The sequence below is a fragment of the Sciurus vulgaris genome (assembly GCF_902686455.1).
Source record: "Sciurus vulgaris genome assembly, chromosome: 3".
NCBI lineage: Eukaryota > Metazoa > Chordata > Mammalia > Rodentia > Sciuridae > Sciurus > Sciurus vulgaris.
In genome coordinates this window covers 69184906-69205186 of record NC_136463.1, presented here as the reverse complement: position 1 = coordinate 69205186, position 20281 = coordinate 69184906, and the positions used below count along the sequence as shown (strand labels likewise).

Below are 20281 nucleotides of genomic sequence, written 5' to 3'. Positions count from 1 at the left end.
ACCAGACGAACTAGGCTGAGCATCACCCGCATCTCCTTGCAATGCAGAGAATGGTTTAATGAAAGTTTTGGTAGGGTCAATTCTCAATATGCTAAATTAATTTGGTTTTATATTTAACTGAAACTGTTGTCCCTATATTTTGGAATTCCAGAAATGAGGATGCAAATTCAGTTTATTTTGCTATTATAAAAAGACTCTAGAGCAATATGATTCCATTTAAAAAAATAACCAGAATTTATAAGTTCAAGGGAGAATTATCTTTATCCCATTGAAGCTTAGGGAAAAAACTGAACACTTCTTTGGGGACTGTTGTTAGAGTCTAAATCAGAATCTTTTTACTGTTCCTTGTACTCCAAAATCTGCATTCAGAGACTGAGTTTGATGCATTGTTATAATTTTTTAAAACCCAAAGTGTTCTAAACCAAGGCTAATAGAGTGATCAAATTAAGCAATGTTAATTTGGATTTTTAAGAAGTAAAACTGAATCAATTGAGATTGCTTTCCATGAGTAAGCTGTCTGTACAGGTAATTGAACAATCATCCTACAGTCGAGTGCCAAATTGGGTCAGGTAACTGCTGTGGTGAACACCACTCACTCACACATGCAGTTTCTGGGGTGCTTGCATAAAAACTCAGTTTTCAAAGTCTGATAGTTATCTCTTTCAAGTTAACCAAAGTGTACAGTTTAGCCGAGAATTTAAACACACCACCTTACCAAAGACATGCTCTCTATAAAGGGCCTTGGATTTTATATCTGTTCTTGTTGACAATTGGCTTCTACCACATGGAGAAGAGTTGTTAACTTTCTCCCAGTGTCTTTCCCCCTTGAATGAAGGTGCTGAGATGCGTCTTCATCCAACACTGGAGCAGTGGTTACCCCTTGGTAACCCCACAGAATGCAGTTGGTGAAGGAAAGCAGTCTCTGCCTCGGCACTGAGCGTGATGCCTCTTAGCTCTGCGGCAGTGTTGACTTCCTGTAGATTCTAAGGCACCGCTCTATCCCTTCCATAAAGAGGGTGCTTAACAAGTGACCCCCTCAGGGCCAGAGCTCTGTTTTCCAGATGATCCTATTCAAACCTATTCAGTCGCACAGTAAACAAGTTGAGAATCTTTAAGTCATTTTCTTCATGATCGTGTAACATTCTGCTTACCTTCTAACACTGAAGCCATTTACCTTCAGGTAAAAAGAAGAAAAAGCCAAACAACTTTAAAAAATCTTCAAAGCCAAAAATCACCTAGATTACCACTAACTTAGCGTATGTGATGTATTTGCCTCAGTATATATCTTACTAATTTATTTCTAATGAAATGTTTTTCAGCTACTCCAAGGAGGCTCAGAGCAGATACTGCGTTCTCTACACCTGCAGAAATCCCTTTCATCTTACAACTACATCCATGTTGGAGCTCAGTTAAAGGTGGGAATTTCTTCTTGGAGGTTGTTCAGATACAGAATCAGACAATCTGAAGGGACATTAGCTATTCATCTGACCAAGCCGGCTGCCTTTAGGCAAATGCATGTTTTTTCTAATTCTCTTCTATTTTTTTAAACTCTCAGGGACAGAGACACAGTGCATTATAGAGTGGACAACTTTGCTAAATCCATTCCTATATTTTGTCACCATCTAACAGAAAAGAAATTTCTTTCTGTGTTCAATGTTTTTCATCCCATTCCAATATTTTGCAACTATAAAGATTTTAGTAGAACAAGGAAGTCTTCCTTCTAAGATTTCATATGATTTGGCCAAAGGCAAGTTGGTAAAACAAATCAAAATTAAAAAGAACTCCGATTCTCCATTCACTGTTTCTTTTTCCTCCAGATGCTGATTTGGATGTATCCTAGAAATAGTTTTGTGACCCTTGAGTATTTCTGTGTATTAAGCTTTCAAAATTAATCTATTTTCCCTTCCTTTGCATGTAAGCATTCACATATACATAGATAGATACATTTTTGCTCCTTTATTTCTAATTAACTTTCTTCTAGTCATTTTACAACTATTGCCAATAATACAAGTAGTTTGTTGACGTTAAATTATAACAATAAGTATTGCTTATATTTTGTAGGGGGGAAGTATATAAATGCATAAAATAAAGATATGAAGGATACATCATGATTTTAATTATCTATTCAGAAAGGGTGATAGTATGGATATCTGTGTTCTACTTTTCTACATTTTAAACTTTAATGAAAAATGCATTGCTTTTCTCATTGGATGAAAAATAAAAAGACTCTTAAGATGTAGAAGATCTTTAATTTTTTTTATTATTTACCTTCAGCTAATTATACTATTATTACTGATTTAGCTCTGTTTTTATCACTAGGCATAGAAATAAATGATACTTTTTTGCAATTAATTTTCCACTATTTGACATCTCAATTACACCAACCTTTCACAGTCCTATAAGAGCAGAAGTATTTGACTAAAAACCAATTGAAAATAGAACAATAGAGGGCAACACTCTACCTCTCTGAGAATCACCAGAAGTACTTAAATACATAGAAAGGATTGTAAAATCAACACTTAGAAAGACAGTGGCTGTGAATATTCTTTTTTAGTCAGATTGCCTTATTGACCAAATTATTTTGGGCTAGAGTAGAGCCCCCACAAGAAAGTAAGTATTAAGTTAACATTTAGCCCTTTTTCTAAGTTGAAGTCAGCTTACATTCCCTTTTATTGATAAGTTTTCTACATCTACTTCCCCTCCTTCCCCCCACCCTTCCTCTCTAACAAAAATAACACAGTCAAAACCTAAAATAAAGTTGAACCAAAAGGAAGCAAAAATATGCTTAAATCTTACCATTCAGACATAATTGTTGATCATGGTTTGTGTACATGCTCATAATGAAATCACAATAAATTCTGATTAAGCAAACTTGCTTTTATTATATTACAGTGTAATCCTTACTATTTTCCCATGCAAATATAAATTCATGACAATTTTAATTAGAAAGTATTGCTTTACATATTCTTTAAACTAGTCTTAAAATGTAAGACTCCTACACAATTAAGATACCTTGGGTTGCTTACTTGTCTTACAAAACCAGAAGCCCTGAAACAGGGCAATTCCAGAACTGGTTAATTTGTTGCCTCAACAATGTTGCTAGGGACCCAGGTGTTTTTGGTTTGTCTTACCAACTTACAACTTTGCTCTACTCAGGGGACTGTCTTGTCCTCTTAGTCTGGTTTTCCTCATGGTCTCAAAATTCCAGGACTCAGAGGCAAAAGAAATGTTCTTGCCCTTATGTCCCTTTAAAACTGGAGCAAACCTTCCTGGAACGCTCACGTCACACACATCTATCCAGCTCTATCATTCTCTCCCTCCCTCCCTCACGTCTTGTTGATCAGAATAGCATCACATGCCTGTGGCTAACCAGGTGACTGGCAGGGGAAGCAAGATCACCATGATTAGTTTATACCAATGGAGAGGAAAGGTGCAGGCCAGTTGTGTGCTGGGAGAGGATAAACAGGTTCTGTCAGCAAGAAAGAAATACGGGCGGGAAGGGGTGTTGGGGAAACAATCAGCAGTTCCCCACACTTTCAGAACTTTTGTCCAGTTGCTCTGCAATTTCAACATGGTTGCGGTTTACCATAATAGTAATATCCGATATTCATGTGCCTTTTTATGTGCTATTAACTAGGGAGGTGCCTTATATAAAATCTCATTTAATTTTCATATTAATACTATGAGAAATAATATATATTATGCCCATTTTAACCATGAGGAAAATTGAGACTCTGTGAGATTAATTTATCCTTCCCAAAGTTTAAAAAAAAAAAACGAATTGATAGGTACCGACTTGCTTGGTTGTCTCCTGGGTCCCAGAGGAACTTGTGTTCCTCAGGCAGAGAAGTCCCCTTTCTGTTCCCTACCTCGCCAGGTGAGCATCAGGCTAGGTCTCTGTGTCCAGGCAACTCACCCAAAAAAAGGATCAGTCTGTAAGTGCTACTTTGGGAAAAGTTGTAACATAGGCAGTTACCATTACTGTGAATTTCTGTTTAATTCACAACCTGATGGCCATAGCTCCTTAAGGGGAGGCGATCCATCTTTGAACTCTCCTGAGCCATTTAGAAGCTCTGACTTACCAAGTACTTACCAAGTGAGTGAGAGAGTGAAGCAGTCCCAGTCTGTTTCACAGCTTGCTGAGTGACAGGCTGGCTGCTTTGCTCTTTGGGGCCTGATTTCTTCATCTGGGAAATAAAAAGTCTGATTATACAGAAGTGGAAGATAAATTATGCAGCAAAGAGCCACAGATGATGATAGCCAACCATATATTTTGGAAGCTCCCACATTCAACATTTCCATTTGTGATCTTGAATGCCATGCTTTTGTCTTCACGGGTCACAGAGCAGTGATCAGCTTCTCTGATCCCAACTCGGACCTGAAGCTTTCAGAAAAGTACACAGTGCTTATTTTAGGTGGATGGCTATCACACAAAAGTGGGCTTTGTAAATGTGCTGAGTATCGTTCCCACTCCTGAAATACTTTTATTCTTTGGACACTCATCTCAAGTGACTTACTACAAAAGCATCAAGACTTTGGCTAAACTTGAACTTAGTTTCATAATTGTTGGATTTTAATGCTCATGTGAAATGTCTTGACTTAGGCTTTCCATTTTCATTTCTAGTCTTCTATCAATGATGCTGCAGAATTCAAAGTAGTAGCTGATGCCATGAAAGTAATTGGCTTCAAACCTGAGGAGATTCAAACAGTGTATAAAATTTTGGCTACTATCCTTCACTTGGTGAGTAGGAGTATGTTCTTGGAGTGGCGTTCACCTCTTAGAATATTTTGGCTCCCTGTGGCGACAAGATACTCTTTGAGAAGATTTTGTTTTTTCCCCTGTGGATTTAAAAAGCAATTTATTTGAAGAAAACTTGGCTCACATTTTGAAGAAATTAATCTGTGGTTCTCACCATCATTTTATAATATTTTGAGGGATTTTCCAAACCACTGTGTGTTTTAAGACTGTGGCTTCAGTTCATTGTCTCATTGGTATTGTCAAAACTTGAACTAGTTAATTTTGTGGAGAAAAAATTCCAGCAATGATGTGACTACTAATGGTATAAATTTCTAATGTCATTGGAAACATAGGATCATGGATGATTAGTACCAGATTTCAGTCATCTCCTCACAGAGCCAACACCACAGGCCACTGCCACAGACCTGAGGTCCAGGGGTTTTGTACCATAGCTCCTCCAACCCAGTAGAAGTGAACAGCCACGTGCTGGGGTTCTTTCATTACCCCTAATGTGATTAGAGGTATTAGAAACTTTCAGAACATGTCATCTTATACTATGTGAAGAACAACATGGATTCAAATCTGAAACAAAAATTACGTCTCTCTTCAATGTAGCAGGACTTAACTCTGAGTCAGAAGTACATAGAATTAAAAAAAAAAAAAAAAAAAAGCCTTACCATTTGGTGATTATGAGGTCCCTAGCTCCTAGTGTACTTTAACAACTATAATTGGCAGTATGAAAGCTTAAAATCTAAAAAAAAAAAAAAAAAAAAAGATGTGGAATCTATATGAAAAATGGAAGTATAAGCAATAAATTAATATTCCTGTCTAGGAAGACACTAATATTACACATTTTCTCATGTCCTTAAGTTAGTTTATAAATAGATTGCAGTGATACTTCTCAGAATCTAAATAGGAAACTTATTTTGTTTTTAACTTGACTTCATGATTCTAGAGTTTACCTGGATCAATAAACCTGTAAGAAGATCAAATAAAATATATTAGAGAAGAATAGCAAGATAGGAGAAGGAGGAGAGAAGACATGACTAATTCTGCCAAATTTAAAGTGATAGTAAATGCTACAATATCTTAAAACTTGTTATAAAAATTTAACACCAGATCAACAAATTAATCAACACATCAGTTGATGTGCTAGACACTTGGTTGTTGGTTAATAAATATTTATTGTTTATTGAGAGAGTGGAACATAAATAGATTCAATCACTTGAGGAAATTTCACACACACACACACACAAACACACATACACATATACATTTCAAGTCAGGAGAAAAAAACAAGACAACCCAAGAAATGGTGTTGGATCACTAACCATCTGAAAATGTAAAGTCTTACTTTACAATACATGCCAAAATAAATTCCCAGTGGATTAAAAATTTAAATGAAAAACAAAACGAAGTATTAGAAGAAAATATTAAGTATTCGTAAACTCTTGGGAGTAGGAATGGCCTACATATGACACCAAAGAAAGAAAAATCCTCAGGCAAAAGATTCATAAATTTGATTGCATAAAACCTAGGACTGCTATAAAAAACATAAGCTGAAAACAAAAAGTCAAACAAGTTTCTGGAGAAGAGGAAAAAAACCAGACAAAGCCCTGGGCTTTTCATTTTTGTTTCTAGTCTTCTATCGATGATACTGCAGAATTCAGAGTAACAGCTGATGCAATGAAAGTAACTAGTTCAAAACCCAGGAGATTCAAACAGAATCACACCCATTTTGGGAAGATGGGTGCAAATAAGATCACATGAATTGCATTTTAAATTGGCAAATATATCCCTGACATAATATTTCAGGCCCTCACTGGAAATGATGTCTTCTTTTTTTTATTTCTGATATAGGGAAATTTGAAATTTGTGGTGGACGGAGACACACCTCTCATAGAGAACAGCAAGGTTGTATCTATCATAGCGGAATTGCTGTCTACTAAGACAGACATGGTTGAGAAAGCCCTTCTCTACAGGACTGTGGCCACAGGCCGCGACATCATCGACAAGCAGCACACAGAACAAGAAGCTAGTTACGGCCGAGACGCCTTTGCCAAGGTGAGGTTTCACCAAGGTGAACCCAGGGTTGATTGCAGCTGCAGCATGAATGAAATCCTGCAAGGATGTCTTCACACACCTCTTGATAGTCAGCAAAGGCTTTTCAAAACCATGATGAGACTTTCTGACCATCATAATCTCAATGACACCCTCTGACTGTGAGCATCACGCCAGGAAAGCAAAATCAGAGCAACTGTGGAAATGAGGGAATCAGGGATATTGCCTTCAGGAAGATGAATAATGTAGGAGGTGGAGAGGCAGAGTGGAGGGATGGGTAAGAGGGGGCAGCGCAGATGAATTCTTTAAAAATCATGTTATGTGCGTATATAAATACACCACAGGGGACTTCACCTTTATGCATAGGGAGAAATATAAATAAACAGATAAACCAAAGGAAGTCTAGAAGAGGAAGGAGAATAGGAGAGGGGAGGAAGGATGGGATGGAAAAGGGTAGATCATGAACTGAAATTGAATTGCATGCATGTATCAGTTTGTTGAGACGAACCCAACTATTATGTATAACTCTAAAGCTCTAATTAAAACAATAAAAATAAATTTAGAAAAAAAAGAAAAAGAAAGGATATGCCTTGGCAAGGTCTGGCTCCAGCCGGCCCCTTCACCTCATCTCATACTGTCTTGCAGCCACCTGTCCTCATTCCAGCACAGCGACCTTCTCCCAGGCCTCACAAGTGATCTTTATCCTTTTATGCTCCCAATCACAGGGCCTCTGCACATGCTGTTTCCCCAGCTTGGCTCACTCTTCTCCCATCCTTCTGACCTCTGCTCACACATCACTTTCTCAGAGAAGCCTTCCCTGGCCTCCCTGAATACCAGATAGGTCAAATTCCCTTCCAATGCCAAGTACTGCTTCTTTAGTACGTGTATAATGGGAGAGTGAATGAGTGTGTGTGTGTGTGTGTGTGTGTGTGTGTGTGTGTGTGTGTCTGTGTGTGATTGCCCTTTACCCTACTCCCTAATCTCCAAGGAGACGAAGACTGTTTCTGTTTGCTTAGTCCTATATATCTAATTATGTATCCAATAAACTACATAGTGGGTACTCAGCAAATATTTGTTGAATCAATGAATTTCTAAGTGGCTGGTTCCACTTATTTGTGGCTCCAGGTTGGATCAGAACAGTTTTTGGAAGTGAAAGCATAAAGAGTCCTCACAGGACCTGAGTTTGAGGTGTCTGTGAGACATCTCAGGGCCATTGTCAGGCAGAGTCAAGCACATGAGTCCAGAGCTGATAGACTCTCCTGGGTATGGACTGGGATAACCATGTGGGGGTCCAATTATATCAGCAGTATTTTATGCTGGGTGAGATAACTCAGAGGGAAGGAGAAGATGGCCAAGTAAACCAGCTAAGATGAGGAGGAAATCTCAAAGATCACCTAGAAGATCAGCCAGTGAAGTAAGAGGAAAATCAAAGAAGGGTGGTATCACAAATCCCAGACAGGAGAATATTTCAAAAAAACCAGTGGGCACCTAGGTTGAGTGACATAGAGATCCTCTCTACAGAGGTGCTCGGGGTCCTCATTGAGCCATGGAAGTGGAATAGTAGGACATCAGTGAAGTCCCCAGGGGATTGGACAGTATAGGGAAGGTGAAGACAGGAGGAGAATGACTGACTGGGGAAGATGTCCAGGAACATGTCCAGGTTTTCTAAAGACGTGACATCACATAGCATATCAGGCTGTTGATGTGCGCTGCATGTGACTCCTTTCCCCACGTGTGTCTTTGAAGTATGTATCCTTGTACAATAGATGTATGTTTGACGTGTGTGTGTGTGTGTGTGTGTGTGTGTGTGTGTGGTGCTGGGAGTTGAACAAGGGCCTCATGCATGCTTGGCAAGCCTCCACCACTGAGCCACATCCCCAGCATGGACTCGATTCTCGAGGAATTTCAAATGTTGGCCTTTTGGCTCAAACCCTTATTGAGTATTAGAAATCAGTATTTGCGTATTTTTTAGAATTCACAGAACTGCAGTGGGCATAGATACTAACTCATTCCCAACTTCTCATAGATGATGAAATGACACCAACTATGATACCAATTGATGAAAGAGTGACTTACACAAGGGAGCAGGCACATCACTGGCACAGAGGGGCATGGGAACATGCCTGGGGAACATTGCTGGAATACGTCCGATGTGATCATCTTTTAAAAACCCAAATCACTTACTTTATTTTAGTAAATATCATGTAGTTGTTTTTTCATAACTTATGATCTACATTTTTAATTGTTCTTAGTCTAATAACAACTATGTTAAACAATAAGGGGAAGGTGGATAGGAAATCAAGAAATCACAAATCCAGAGGACTTACACCCAAAAGGGCAAAAAATTCACGTTATTTTCTTCCCAGGCGATATATGAGCGCCTTTTTTGTTGGATCGTTACTCGCATCAATGACATCATCGAGGTCAAGAACTATGACACCACAATCCATGGGAAAAACACTGTTATTGGTGTGTTGGATATCTATGGCTTTGAAATTTTTGACAACAACAGGTGAGCTGCATGAGGTACTTAAAACCCTATTGCTAATCCCAGTGGCTTGGGAGGCTAAGGCAAGAGGATTGTGAGTTCAAAGCCAACCTCAGCAACTTAGTGAGGCCCTAAGCAACTCAGTGCCTGTTTCTAAATAAAATATAAAAAGGGCTGGGGATGTGGCTCAGTGGTTAGGTGCCCCTGGGTTCCATTCTGAGTACAAAACAAAAAAAAAAAAAAAACAGTAACAACAACAAAACCCTATTGCTTATTTTTTTATTTGTGTAAACCTAATTTATTCCTTTTCATGTAGCTTTGAACAGTTCTGCATCAATTACTGCAATGAGAAACTGCAGCAACTCTTTATCCAGCTGGTTTTGAAGCAGGAACAAGAGGAATACCAGCGGGAAGGCATCCCGTGGAAGCACGTGAGTGACATGGGAAATGCCTTCATGTGCTCACCTGCTAGGGATCACATCCAGTCTCACCATGTTAGGTATTCCTGATCCTCCTGGGCACTTGAAACAACTCACCTTAGCTTTCCCCTGTGGGGTATATAAACCCAGTTCATTTTCAGGGTTGTGAATGGTGCCAAGAACACACTGACTGACAGCCAGTGAATCTCCACGTGACTGATCCCACATGTGTCTGTTAGAGTTTAGTTATAAACTAACAGTTCAGTTACTTTAAGTTGACTGAAGTTTGCTTCTAAACCTAGTTTTTTCTCCTTCCCTCTTTTCCTGCTTGACTTTGTAAACCAACTGACGTTTTGTTGTCTCAGTTGACAATGTTTATATGCTCTGAAACCTGCACATTCAGACAGCTATATTAACTTGCATCTCCATTTACTTTCCCTGTTATCACCTGTCTTCTCATGGTTCTCTGTGAACTGTTATCATTGTCAGGCACGCTGAACTGGTAAGAGACAGCCAGACAGTATGACTGTCCAGGACACAAACCCCAGAGATCCCAGCCCATAAGCACGTCTTGCTTGGCTTTCTGGTTGCCCTCAATTAAACCTTCTGCTCACGATAGAAAGGAAACTTTGTAATTTTTCTTATGACCTTGTGTTTTAAAGCAATTTTAGGAAGAGTCTTGAAATCTTCTGAGTTTTTATAAGTTCCTAAGTTTATAAAATTTGCCATACAATAAAAATAAAGTCAATATTTCTTTTCGTAGCAACATAATAGCAGTAAAAAGCATTTGAAATGCTATATTTAAATTACTTTTATAGTCCCTCCTACATTTTTGTTTTCCATCTCCTCTCATTCAGGAAAAAAGAGGTATTACTATAATAAATAGTTTTCCTGCCTTAAATTAAATCTTTGGTCTTCCATGTTAAATATTAGAACACCATAAAAATTTCATTCAAGTGCATTAGCATAAATTTTACCTATTTACAAATAAACCAGAGTTGTCAGTTACTTTATGAGAGAATGCCTATAGTTTGATTTAAATAGTGAACATATTTAAAATGTAATTCAACTGAGTTAAGTGAAGCTTTCCAGGAATGTATTTGATGTATAATACAAAGTATAGCTGAAGCTTAGATTTTTAAAGCAATTTTTATCCTAAAACTTGTCCTTTAGACTTAATTCCGAGGTACCTGTCAAATATATCCTTTCACAATCAGAGTATCAAGTTCTAAAGGCATCGTTGATAAAAGCAAAGTAACTATTACAGTAGGTTATTCCAAACATCTGAAAAAGGATCAGCAAACCCTAAAAATAAAATATTAAAAAAAAAAAAAATCTTAGCTAAATAAGCCAAAGAAATGTGTATCCAGGAGGGAACAGAAGGCTAACCTCAAGGTGACAGCTACTGAGCAGTGCCCATTCCCCAGAAAATTACAATCTCTATTCTAGGCATTTCCTTTAAAACCCCAATCTTCTGGATATAGTGGCATTTTATTTAAAAATTTAAAAATAAAAGGAATAGTCATGGTATGATAAGCACGATGTCTCACCACCCAGCCTGGTTGTGATTGCCTCTCATGCCATCCATGCCTAACCATCCACCCAGGTTATTTTGAAGCAAATATCAGGTGTCCATTATTTCATCTATAAAAATTTCAGGACTGGGGCTGTAGTTCAGTGGTGGAGTGCCTGCCTAGCACATGTGAGGCACTGAGTTCAATCCTTAGCACCAAATAAAAATATATAAAATAAAGACATTTTATAACTACAAATTTTTTTTTAATTTCAGTGCATTTCTCTTAAACATTTTTATAAAACTATAACCATAGTACTATTGTCACATCTCAAAAATGAACAAAAACTCCTTGATATCATCAAATATATAATTCGTGTTTACATTTCACATTTGCTCAATTGTTTTACAGTTATCTTCTGCAGTTTGTTTGAGTTTGGGTCTTTCACACACAAGGATTTCTCCTCCCTCCCTCTCCCCCTCCCCCTTTGCAATCTTCTGTTGAAGAGAGCTTGTGTTCTGTGTTGTTTCCCACAGTCTGGATCTTGCTAATCCCATTCCTGAGGTGTCATTTAATATGTTTCTCTGTTCTTCCCATGTCTTGTATAGTGGTTCTTAGATCTAGAGCCTAGACTGGGTTCAGGATCAGTTTTTTTCCACAGTCTGATTCGTGAACTGCAGTGAACTTCTGTCAGGAGGTTCATAAACTCCTGGTTATCCCTCTGATTCATCCACTCTTAAGATCTTTTGACAATGTAGTTTACAAGCCATTTTAAGTATTGAGAATTAGACACTCAAGTGAACTCTCATAGCCCATTTAAAATGCAATTAAGTTTATATGAAGCTTTAAGACTATATCTGTTGTATAATACACAGTATAACTGAAGCTTAGGGTTTTTTTAATAGCAAATTTAAACAAATTTACTCAGATATGATTCAGAGGTAACTGATCAAAATTATCCTTTTTAACAATCAAAGTATCAAATCCTGCAGGGATAATTGTTAACGCTATTGTATTTGGGAATGGGAATGGCAGACGAGAGCCATACCCCTAGGCTGCCCCATCACTTCTCTCCTGGCTCCCTGTATCCCTTAAAAAAACCTCCTGGAAATGCCAGGCTCCTAGAAGTAGCTGGTTTGAAAACTACTGCTTTTAAACAGTATGTGAAGCAGAATTAAACTTACAAACTAAGAGTTTCTAGAATCTTCAGCAAAGACCAAGCACTTTGGATAATACAATTTGAATTTTAAGGTAATTCTTTTGTTCCAAGACAAAAGACTTAGTCTTTCATTCCAAAGTCCCAGAGCCTAAGGTGTCAGCTATTAATTAATATACAGTTAATTTTAGTATTTTTAGAATATTTTTTCCAAAGATGGAAATAACTGTTTCATTGTGACAATCAAAAAATGTCTCCTGACATTGCCAACTGTCCCTTGGGAGGCAAAATCACCTCCACTTGAGAATCACTGATTTAGACAAACCAGAAAACATAAAAAGAGGAGGAAAGCCACCCAGGTTGCAGGTTTTCAGTCCATTGGATAGGAAGACAACATGCAAGCTGACCATGGGGCTGAAAGCCACAACTGGCAAAAGTCCTTGGATTTTAAACCATGGGGCAGGGGCACTTGAGACATGTTAGTGTCCGTTATAGGTATATAGACCTTGTAGATGGTGGTAGAGACAGGTTAATGATCTCCTGCGTGAGATGAGACCCATCTACACACAAGATTCATATGCGTGCTAATAAGCTGTCCCTCTGGTACGCATGACTTGCCTGAGTTAGGCCTGTGCATGCCGTGTGTGGTCGTAGGAGAGCTGCAGGCTATCACGTCGGACAATTTTAAAACAGGAATTTTTTTCCAAAGCTTGTATATATTGAAGCATCTAAAAAAGCAGAAGTTCTTATAACTTAATTCAACTCATAGAAATAAATGAAATTCTTATTCTCATCTTCTATAGATATATGCATCTCAGAATTAATTTTTTATATTCAGAAAATTATCAAGATTCTTGTTAGACTCATTCTTTTTAACTTTTGAGAAACTGGAGGAAATGGTCTTTCAAATTTTAGTCTGAAGGTCATGTAACTAAAAGTGCAAGTTCTATATAGTTCTTTCACTTTGTTAATGAATAGTATAGCAAATAAAATTTGAGGTCATTTGTTTACACTTAGTGGAAGCTGGGTCTTGTGGTTAACAGCAAATTGACTGGGGGTCTGGGAACATAAAGGAGTAGGGTTGGGTGTGCAATATGGAGACAGGATTAAAATAAGAATCAGCAAGAGCAGAAATGCTGTCTACTTTATAATTTTTGCCTTGGGGTATGCTCATCTCTGACAGAGTGTTTCATGATATAAAGATAACAAAGAAATTTTAAAATAAACCTCTGTTAGAATGTGGGCTTCTTTTAGTGTTAGACTTCATTAATGCTATTCACACAGTTGACCTCAGGGGAGTAAAACATGCTCCAGAAACTAGCGGAGACGATCTTTGTGTTTCACCTGTGCTGGTCTCTGTTCACTTGGAGAATTGCTTCCTCGCTGTGCCCTACAGATTGACTACTTCAACAATCAGATCATTGTGGACCTTGTGGAACAGCAGCACAAAGGCATCATTGCCATCCTAGATGACGCTTGCATGAATGTCGGCAAAGTCACTGATGAAATGTTCCTTGAAGCACTGAACAGTAAATTAGGCAAACATGGTCATTTTTCCAGCCGAAAGGTAATGTGCTTAATGAGATCTTCTTCTCATTTTGATCTGTCAGATTTTGCTCATTGTTGGATGGAGTTAAATTACTTGATATTGGATTTACAGAATGTCCACTCAAATAAGGAAAACCATAAGCATCATCAAATGATTTATTGCCACGGGAAGTTCTGCCTCTCTGGTTTTATAAAATGATGAGATTGATAAAATCATAGTGTCCAGGAGAGGGAGCTCCAGACTATCCTATTTGCTAGAAATAGGAAAAATGAGCATGATTCTTTGGAAAGCATGATGTCATTTACAGCCAATAGGTTCAGAGTCCTGGTTCATGTGCTAGAATTTTACTCCTGCATCTGATAATTCTGGCACAGAAAATAGCTTTTGTCCTTGACTTTTTACTGTGATCCTCATTTGCAAAATATGATGTGTGTTCTCCCAGGGTCTTCAGACTATGTGACTTTCTTGAAAACAGGAAAAATGTTAGCTGTAATTCTGCATATCACAAGGAAACTCATTGCTTGAGCAAATGAGACTCCTTTGAGCTCCCATTTTTTACAGTCTAAAACTGTCATAAGCGAATCACATTTCCGTAATAACTGGTGGCAGTTGGGTAATCAGACCTCTGTGCCAGGCCCTGCACGCAGTGTTTGCCATTAGTATTTGTTCAGGATCTGAGTTGAGGAGGGGCGCACCACAATCACCCGTAGCCTTCCCCACGTACGCAAGCTTGCCCAGAAGCCGTAAGCTGAAGGAGAGCAACTCCCTGCTCCTTCATGTCCTTAAATAAAGGGGCAGACATTTCTGCTCCTTTATTATTTTATATAAATCTGTGATATGCTGCCATTTTTTAACATGAATACATATATTTCCTAACTCTGTTGCCTTTGAAATTACATAATCAGAACAGGGAATTCCACAGTTAGCTAGTTAAACCACATTTCATCAAGAAATTGGTCACTGACTGATGTTTGTTTCTAGCTCGTTATTTGTGAGATAGTCTCCTTCAGCTGTTACTGAGGATTGACTTGTAACCTGCTACAAATTGGCCTACAAACATTACTGATCTTTGATGTTAGGGTTCTAAGCTAGAGATATTCAGTCATTCCCCACTTAAATCCCAAAGACCTATTAAGTGCTTCTCATTTTTCTAAGTGCCTTCCCCCAATGCTGGGGACAGAGCAGTGAGCAAAGTTAGAAGTAACCTAAATGATTTAGAGTAATGCATTTAAAAATACAGTGATTCCAGGGGAAGGGCCTTGTCTTTGAGAGATAGTTTCTAAATGCCTGTTATAATCACAAGTCAGGTTGTGGAGACCCACCTAGACCCACCCACCAAATGATAGACAGTCAGTATTTGAAAAGTTGAATTGAGTTGATCATGATCATACCAAATACAGTGTACATTGTATTTAAATCTTCTTTTAAGTAAATACTCATGAGTCTCACATGAGAAGTTCCACCTTGTGAAACCATCTTTCACCTTGGCCATTTCTATACCTGCGTAAAATTTGTCAACTAAAAATTTTATTATTCTTAAGAGCAATTGTACATAATTTTTAAGGGCTTGCTCCTGATTTGATAGAAAATGCTAATTATGATTTATCTGTGATGTTCCCCCACCACCACCATCAATTCTGGAAGCCCTGGTTTCCCAACTATCAGACCAAGTGGCTCCTTCTACTTCCTTCTGGGATCCCTCAGGAAAAGTACTGAGATGTGGATTTTTAAAGTGTGTCTTTTCTGTGATTTTTGCTTAATGAAGAAAAGAAATGAAATAACCAAGCTGTCAAGATATTTTAATCACTATGAACTGCTTTGTTACATAATGCTGTTAATCTGTATGTTAAACCGGCTGTCATCATTTGCTACTGGTTACTGATTAACTAGATTTAATGGCGTATTAAATAAAAGGTTTCTGGCATATGATGTTTATTCAGTTAGGGACTGAACTACTAAGGTACCGTGGAGAGGCATGCAAATGATCCAATAAACCATAAAATATTTTAAAAATAAAAAGTTAAATTACAAATATATAACCATTACTATGAAAAAAAAGAAAAGGAAAGAAAATACCTAAACCTTTTCCTGTTCAGTTCAATTGAGACTTTTGCAGTGTGTCCAAATAGTAAGGATATTTCATTAGCCCGTGCAGTAGTGCACACCTATAATCCTAGCTACTTGGGAGTCTGAGGCAGGTGGATCACAAGCTCAGGGCCAGCCTTGGCAATTTGGAAACACTCTGTCTCAAAATGCAGAATTTTTCAGAAAAGTGCTGGGAGTATAGTTAAGTGGTGGAGTGCCATTTGTTCAAAGTCCCCAGCATGTATGTATGTGTACGTACACACACACACACACACACACACACACACACGAATATTTCATTAGTGCAGACATCACTTAGGTTCTTTTCCTTTTATAAATAAAAGGGTTTGTGAAATGGTTAGAGAAAAGAAGAGAAATTGCATAATTTGTAGACTCTTCTGTATAGTAGATGCTTTGGTTATGTAATAGTTCACTCAACTCTCAACAACTCTGTTATAAGTAATTATTAAAGGAGTCCGAGTGGGTAGTTAGTAGAGCCAAGGTTTGAACCTCAGAAGTCTGGTTATAATTTCCCATAATTATTCATTTGTCCAAATAATGAACTATTCCTTTAGCTATTGGGATTGTTTGCTGTCTAATATCAGACTCTCCATGATTTTCTCATATAACTGCAGCCACTGCAGCCAGTGCTGTGAGGAGTCTCGGATGCGGCTTTAGAGCCTGTAGGACATGCAGTGGTCTTCACAGGGCAAAGGTGCTCCTGTAACAAGGAAGATGGCAGAAGGTTATGGAGACCACGGGGGCCACATAAGAATTGCCTTCCCACAAGCCATTCCCCTTCCATGACAAGAGCTGCACACAGTAGGTCTCCTGTGAACTGGAGTCCTCAGCAGGCAGAGGAGTCCGGTCACCATGAACACAGGAAAGCACAGGCATCATGTTGGTTCCTGAGTCCTCTCAGGGCTGCCCCTGGGAAGCTGCATAATCCTGTGCCAGTTACCTGGCCTCTTGGAGCCTCAGTCACCTTGTGTGTCAAGAGAGGAGCCAGTACTTACTTAAGTGTAGGCTTTGAGGCCTGTGTGAGATGTGTGCACCTCACAGATAGTAAGAGCTCAGGTGTGGTCCACCTTAGGTGGAAGGTGGAGGAGAGAGAACGCAGCAGTCAGGGTATAACTGAGGTGACAGAAGACAGCAGAGGCTGTTTCTCTCAGAGATCCCCACTTCTTCCCTCACCTGGCCTTCCCATCCTTTGTAATCAGCTAGTTCCTAGATGGAGGCATCCACCTCTTCCCAGCCTGGGCCTGGTGCCGCCACACTTCACTTCCACTGTCCAGAACATGGTCACTTGACCACATCAATTGCAAGAGTGACTGGCAAATGGAGTCTAACTATGCAGATTTTTGGTGAAAGTCCATAGTTCTTACCATGTAAGCCAGATATTTAAATCAAGCCTCACATGATGTGATTTTACTCATGATACCATGATTTGTAACATTATTATCATCTCATATTAAGTTGTAATGTGCTTTTAGGAAAGCAAAAATATCTGTTTCCACAATAATCTCCTTCTCCCTCTCTTAGCTCTGTGCCTCAGACAAAATCCTGGAGTTTGATCGGGATTTTCGGATTCGGCATTATGCAGGCGATGTGGTGTGAGTATCTTGCAGAAAGGCCTAGCATGATGATTTGCATGCATCCTTGCTTCAGAAAATGCAGTCTAGGAAATTACCAACTGTTTGCCTTTTCATTTGCATTTTTTATCATTTTGTGTATCAGTATCTTTTTATCTTTTCATTCGGAAAAAAAAATAGCATAGCTTCATTCATTCGTGCTTTCAAACATTGATTAAGCACACTATATGCCTGTGCACAGCTCCCGGCATGGTCAGTACTCAGTAAAAATCAATGGATGGATTGGCAAATCATGCCAGTTTGTTAAGGACTGGGATAGAGAGATGGCTAAAACAGGCCCTGCTTAGAAAAAATTAGGGATTTAGTGGAGATAAATCAGATACATCATCAAGTCGTTATGATAGAAAAAGTAAAGGGTTAAACTAGAGAGGCACAGGGCATTATGGGAGCAGTGAGGAGGAACAATTAACCCAGTGTGGGGAGGGTAGAGAAGTCCTGCTGGAGGAAGCAATATCCAGTTGGAGTCCTAAAAGTAAAAGAAAATCAGGGGAATGAATTAGGAAGAGGAGAGAGAATCAAGGACATTGCAAGCAGAAGCAGCAGCAAACTCGAAAAAGCCCATCAGCATAGATCATCCCTGTACATGAAGAACCACAAGTAGCCAGATAGCTACATATACAAAGCTGTTTTACTGTATTATTTTTCAAAAATCACTTGAAAGAGTAAAATTCTTACAAGTTACATTGTCTGATTATATTACAATAAAAGTAGAAATGGATGCAAAAATGTAACTGTGTTATATGAATGATGGCATATGAGGTTCCAAGTGTTCCTGTCACAAATTATCACAAATCAGCAGCTTAAAACAACAGACGTATTCTTCCACAGTTCTGGAGGCAGGGACGCACCCCTGAGGCCCCTCCTTTGCCAGCTTCTGGCTTGTGGTCACATCACTCTAATCTCTGCCTCCAATGGTCTTTGAATGCTGGGAATTTTTTTTATAGAAAAAATGGGAAGGGTGCTAAAATATATTCAGGAAATAGCAACTAGGTTCCTTTGGAGTGTATCCTTTTTGACTCCTCTTTGGTGTGTCTGTGTTAAAACTCCCTCTGCTGGAGGGAGAAGGGGAGGGGAGGGGGAAGTACTGGGGAATGATGTTGGCCAAATTATATCGTTATATTGTGTGCATGTGTGAATATGTAACAACAAATCCCGCCATTATGTACAACTATGGTGCACAAAAAAAAAAAAGTGGAAAAAATCGTGGCGTCAACAACTAAAGATTGCAAAGTCAGAAGTACTTAAAAAATAAAAATTAAAAAAAAAAAATAAACCTCCCTATCTTTATCTTTCAAAGGACACTTAGAATGATGTCACGCAAGTCCTCTCTATTAATATAGAATGAGCTCCTCCTCTCATAGAAAGTAACATCCCCAGGTTCTAGGGAGTTTGATCTGGATCTCTTTTGTTGGGGGTCATTTTTCAGCTGCCTGTGTGGAGGATGTGTTCACTGTTTGTTGAACACTGCTCCTCATCTTATTGTTCAAAGTAGTCTTTTCCTATTTTTTAAATTTTTTTGCATTAGGAATTCTTTCCATGTAACCTATTACAGGAAGAGATTAAACCAGAACAAAAGCAATGATCTTCTCTATAAATGCTGAAAAGATATTTGAAGAAATTTTAATAGCTATTCCTGATTTAAATTAAAGCTCTAAAATCATAAAATAATATGACTCAAGACAATCCAGCCATCTGTCAAACTAGCCATCAGTGCTGCAGTGGTACCTTTTTCCACTTTTTTCTGGTCCTGTTCCCAATTTCCAGAACACTAGTACCACGCAGATACTTCCCACTGAAAATCCAAGCCGCACTCTCAGGGTACTGTCTCAGAACTCAGAATGGCATAAACACAGAGCTGGACAGAGGCCTTTGAGACCCCCAAGTCTGGCCTCCTTGCTTTGCAGAAGAAGAATCTTAGGCAGAATAAGTAAAATTCTTACCCAATGTTGTATACCAAGTTGATGGAAGAACTGAGATAGTAACTAGGTTTCCAGACTCCCAGTCCAGAACTGTAGTTAATATTCAATGCCTCAGATTTCTCCTTCTCTCCCTAAGCCTTTCATCCTTTTCTAGTTTTTACTGAGTGTCTTCTGTGTATACAATACTTTATAAGCTATGGTCCCTGCCCACAAAGAATTTTGCATGAAAAATGCATGCAAATATATATGGTTACTTAGGCAAACCCACATATACACACATATACACAATGAAAAATGGTCTAAGTTATTGGCCATATGAGCAATTAAAGTGTTATCAGAATTTAGAGTTAGGAAATGGCATGATACCTTAGGCTATTATAGTAAAGCCTGGAAGACTGATGCTGGTCTTTGAAAGCTGGAAAATTCTTTTATAGGAAAAATTGGGTAGGGTTCTAAAAAACATTCAGGAAATGTTCCTTTGATCGGAATGTATCCCTTTTTGTAGCACAGATTAGAAATGCCTGGAAAAGTAGGTTGAGATCAAATCACAGTCTTGAAAGCCAAACTAAGGACTTTGAAGTTGGAGTTTTGTGGGCTTGACAACAGATTGAGTCAGGTCACTTCAAGAGTTCAGTCAAAAGTGACATGAAAGTATTAGGGGGAAGACCTAGGATGAGGCAGGCAAGATGACTGTGGATGT

At 38.5% G+C, this 20281-nt stretch overlaps 1 protein-coding gene across 1 annotated transcript in view; it reads left to right on the top strand.

Moving 5' to 3' along the window:
- MYO1D (myosin ID) overlaps positions 1-20281 on the top strand; it is a 323486-nt gene that overhangs the window by 93996 nt on the left and 209209 nt on the right. Inside the window, exons 6-12 of the mRNA XM_079130441.1 lie at positions 1320-1415; positions 4625-4741; positions 6599-6802; positions 9166-9311; positions 9604-9718; positions 13773-13943; positions 17553-17623. Of these exons, the coding sequence (XP_078986567.1) occupies positions 1320-1415; positions 4625-4741; positions 6599-6802; positions 9166-9311; positions 9604-9718; positions 13773-13943; positions 17553-17623 (920 nt within the window). The remainder of the gene's footprint in view (positions 1-1319; positions 1416-4624; positions 4742-6598; positions 6803-9165; positions 9312-9603; positions 9719-13772; positions 13944-17552; positions 17624-20281) is intronic.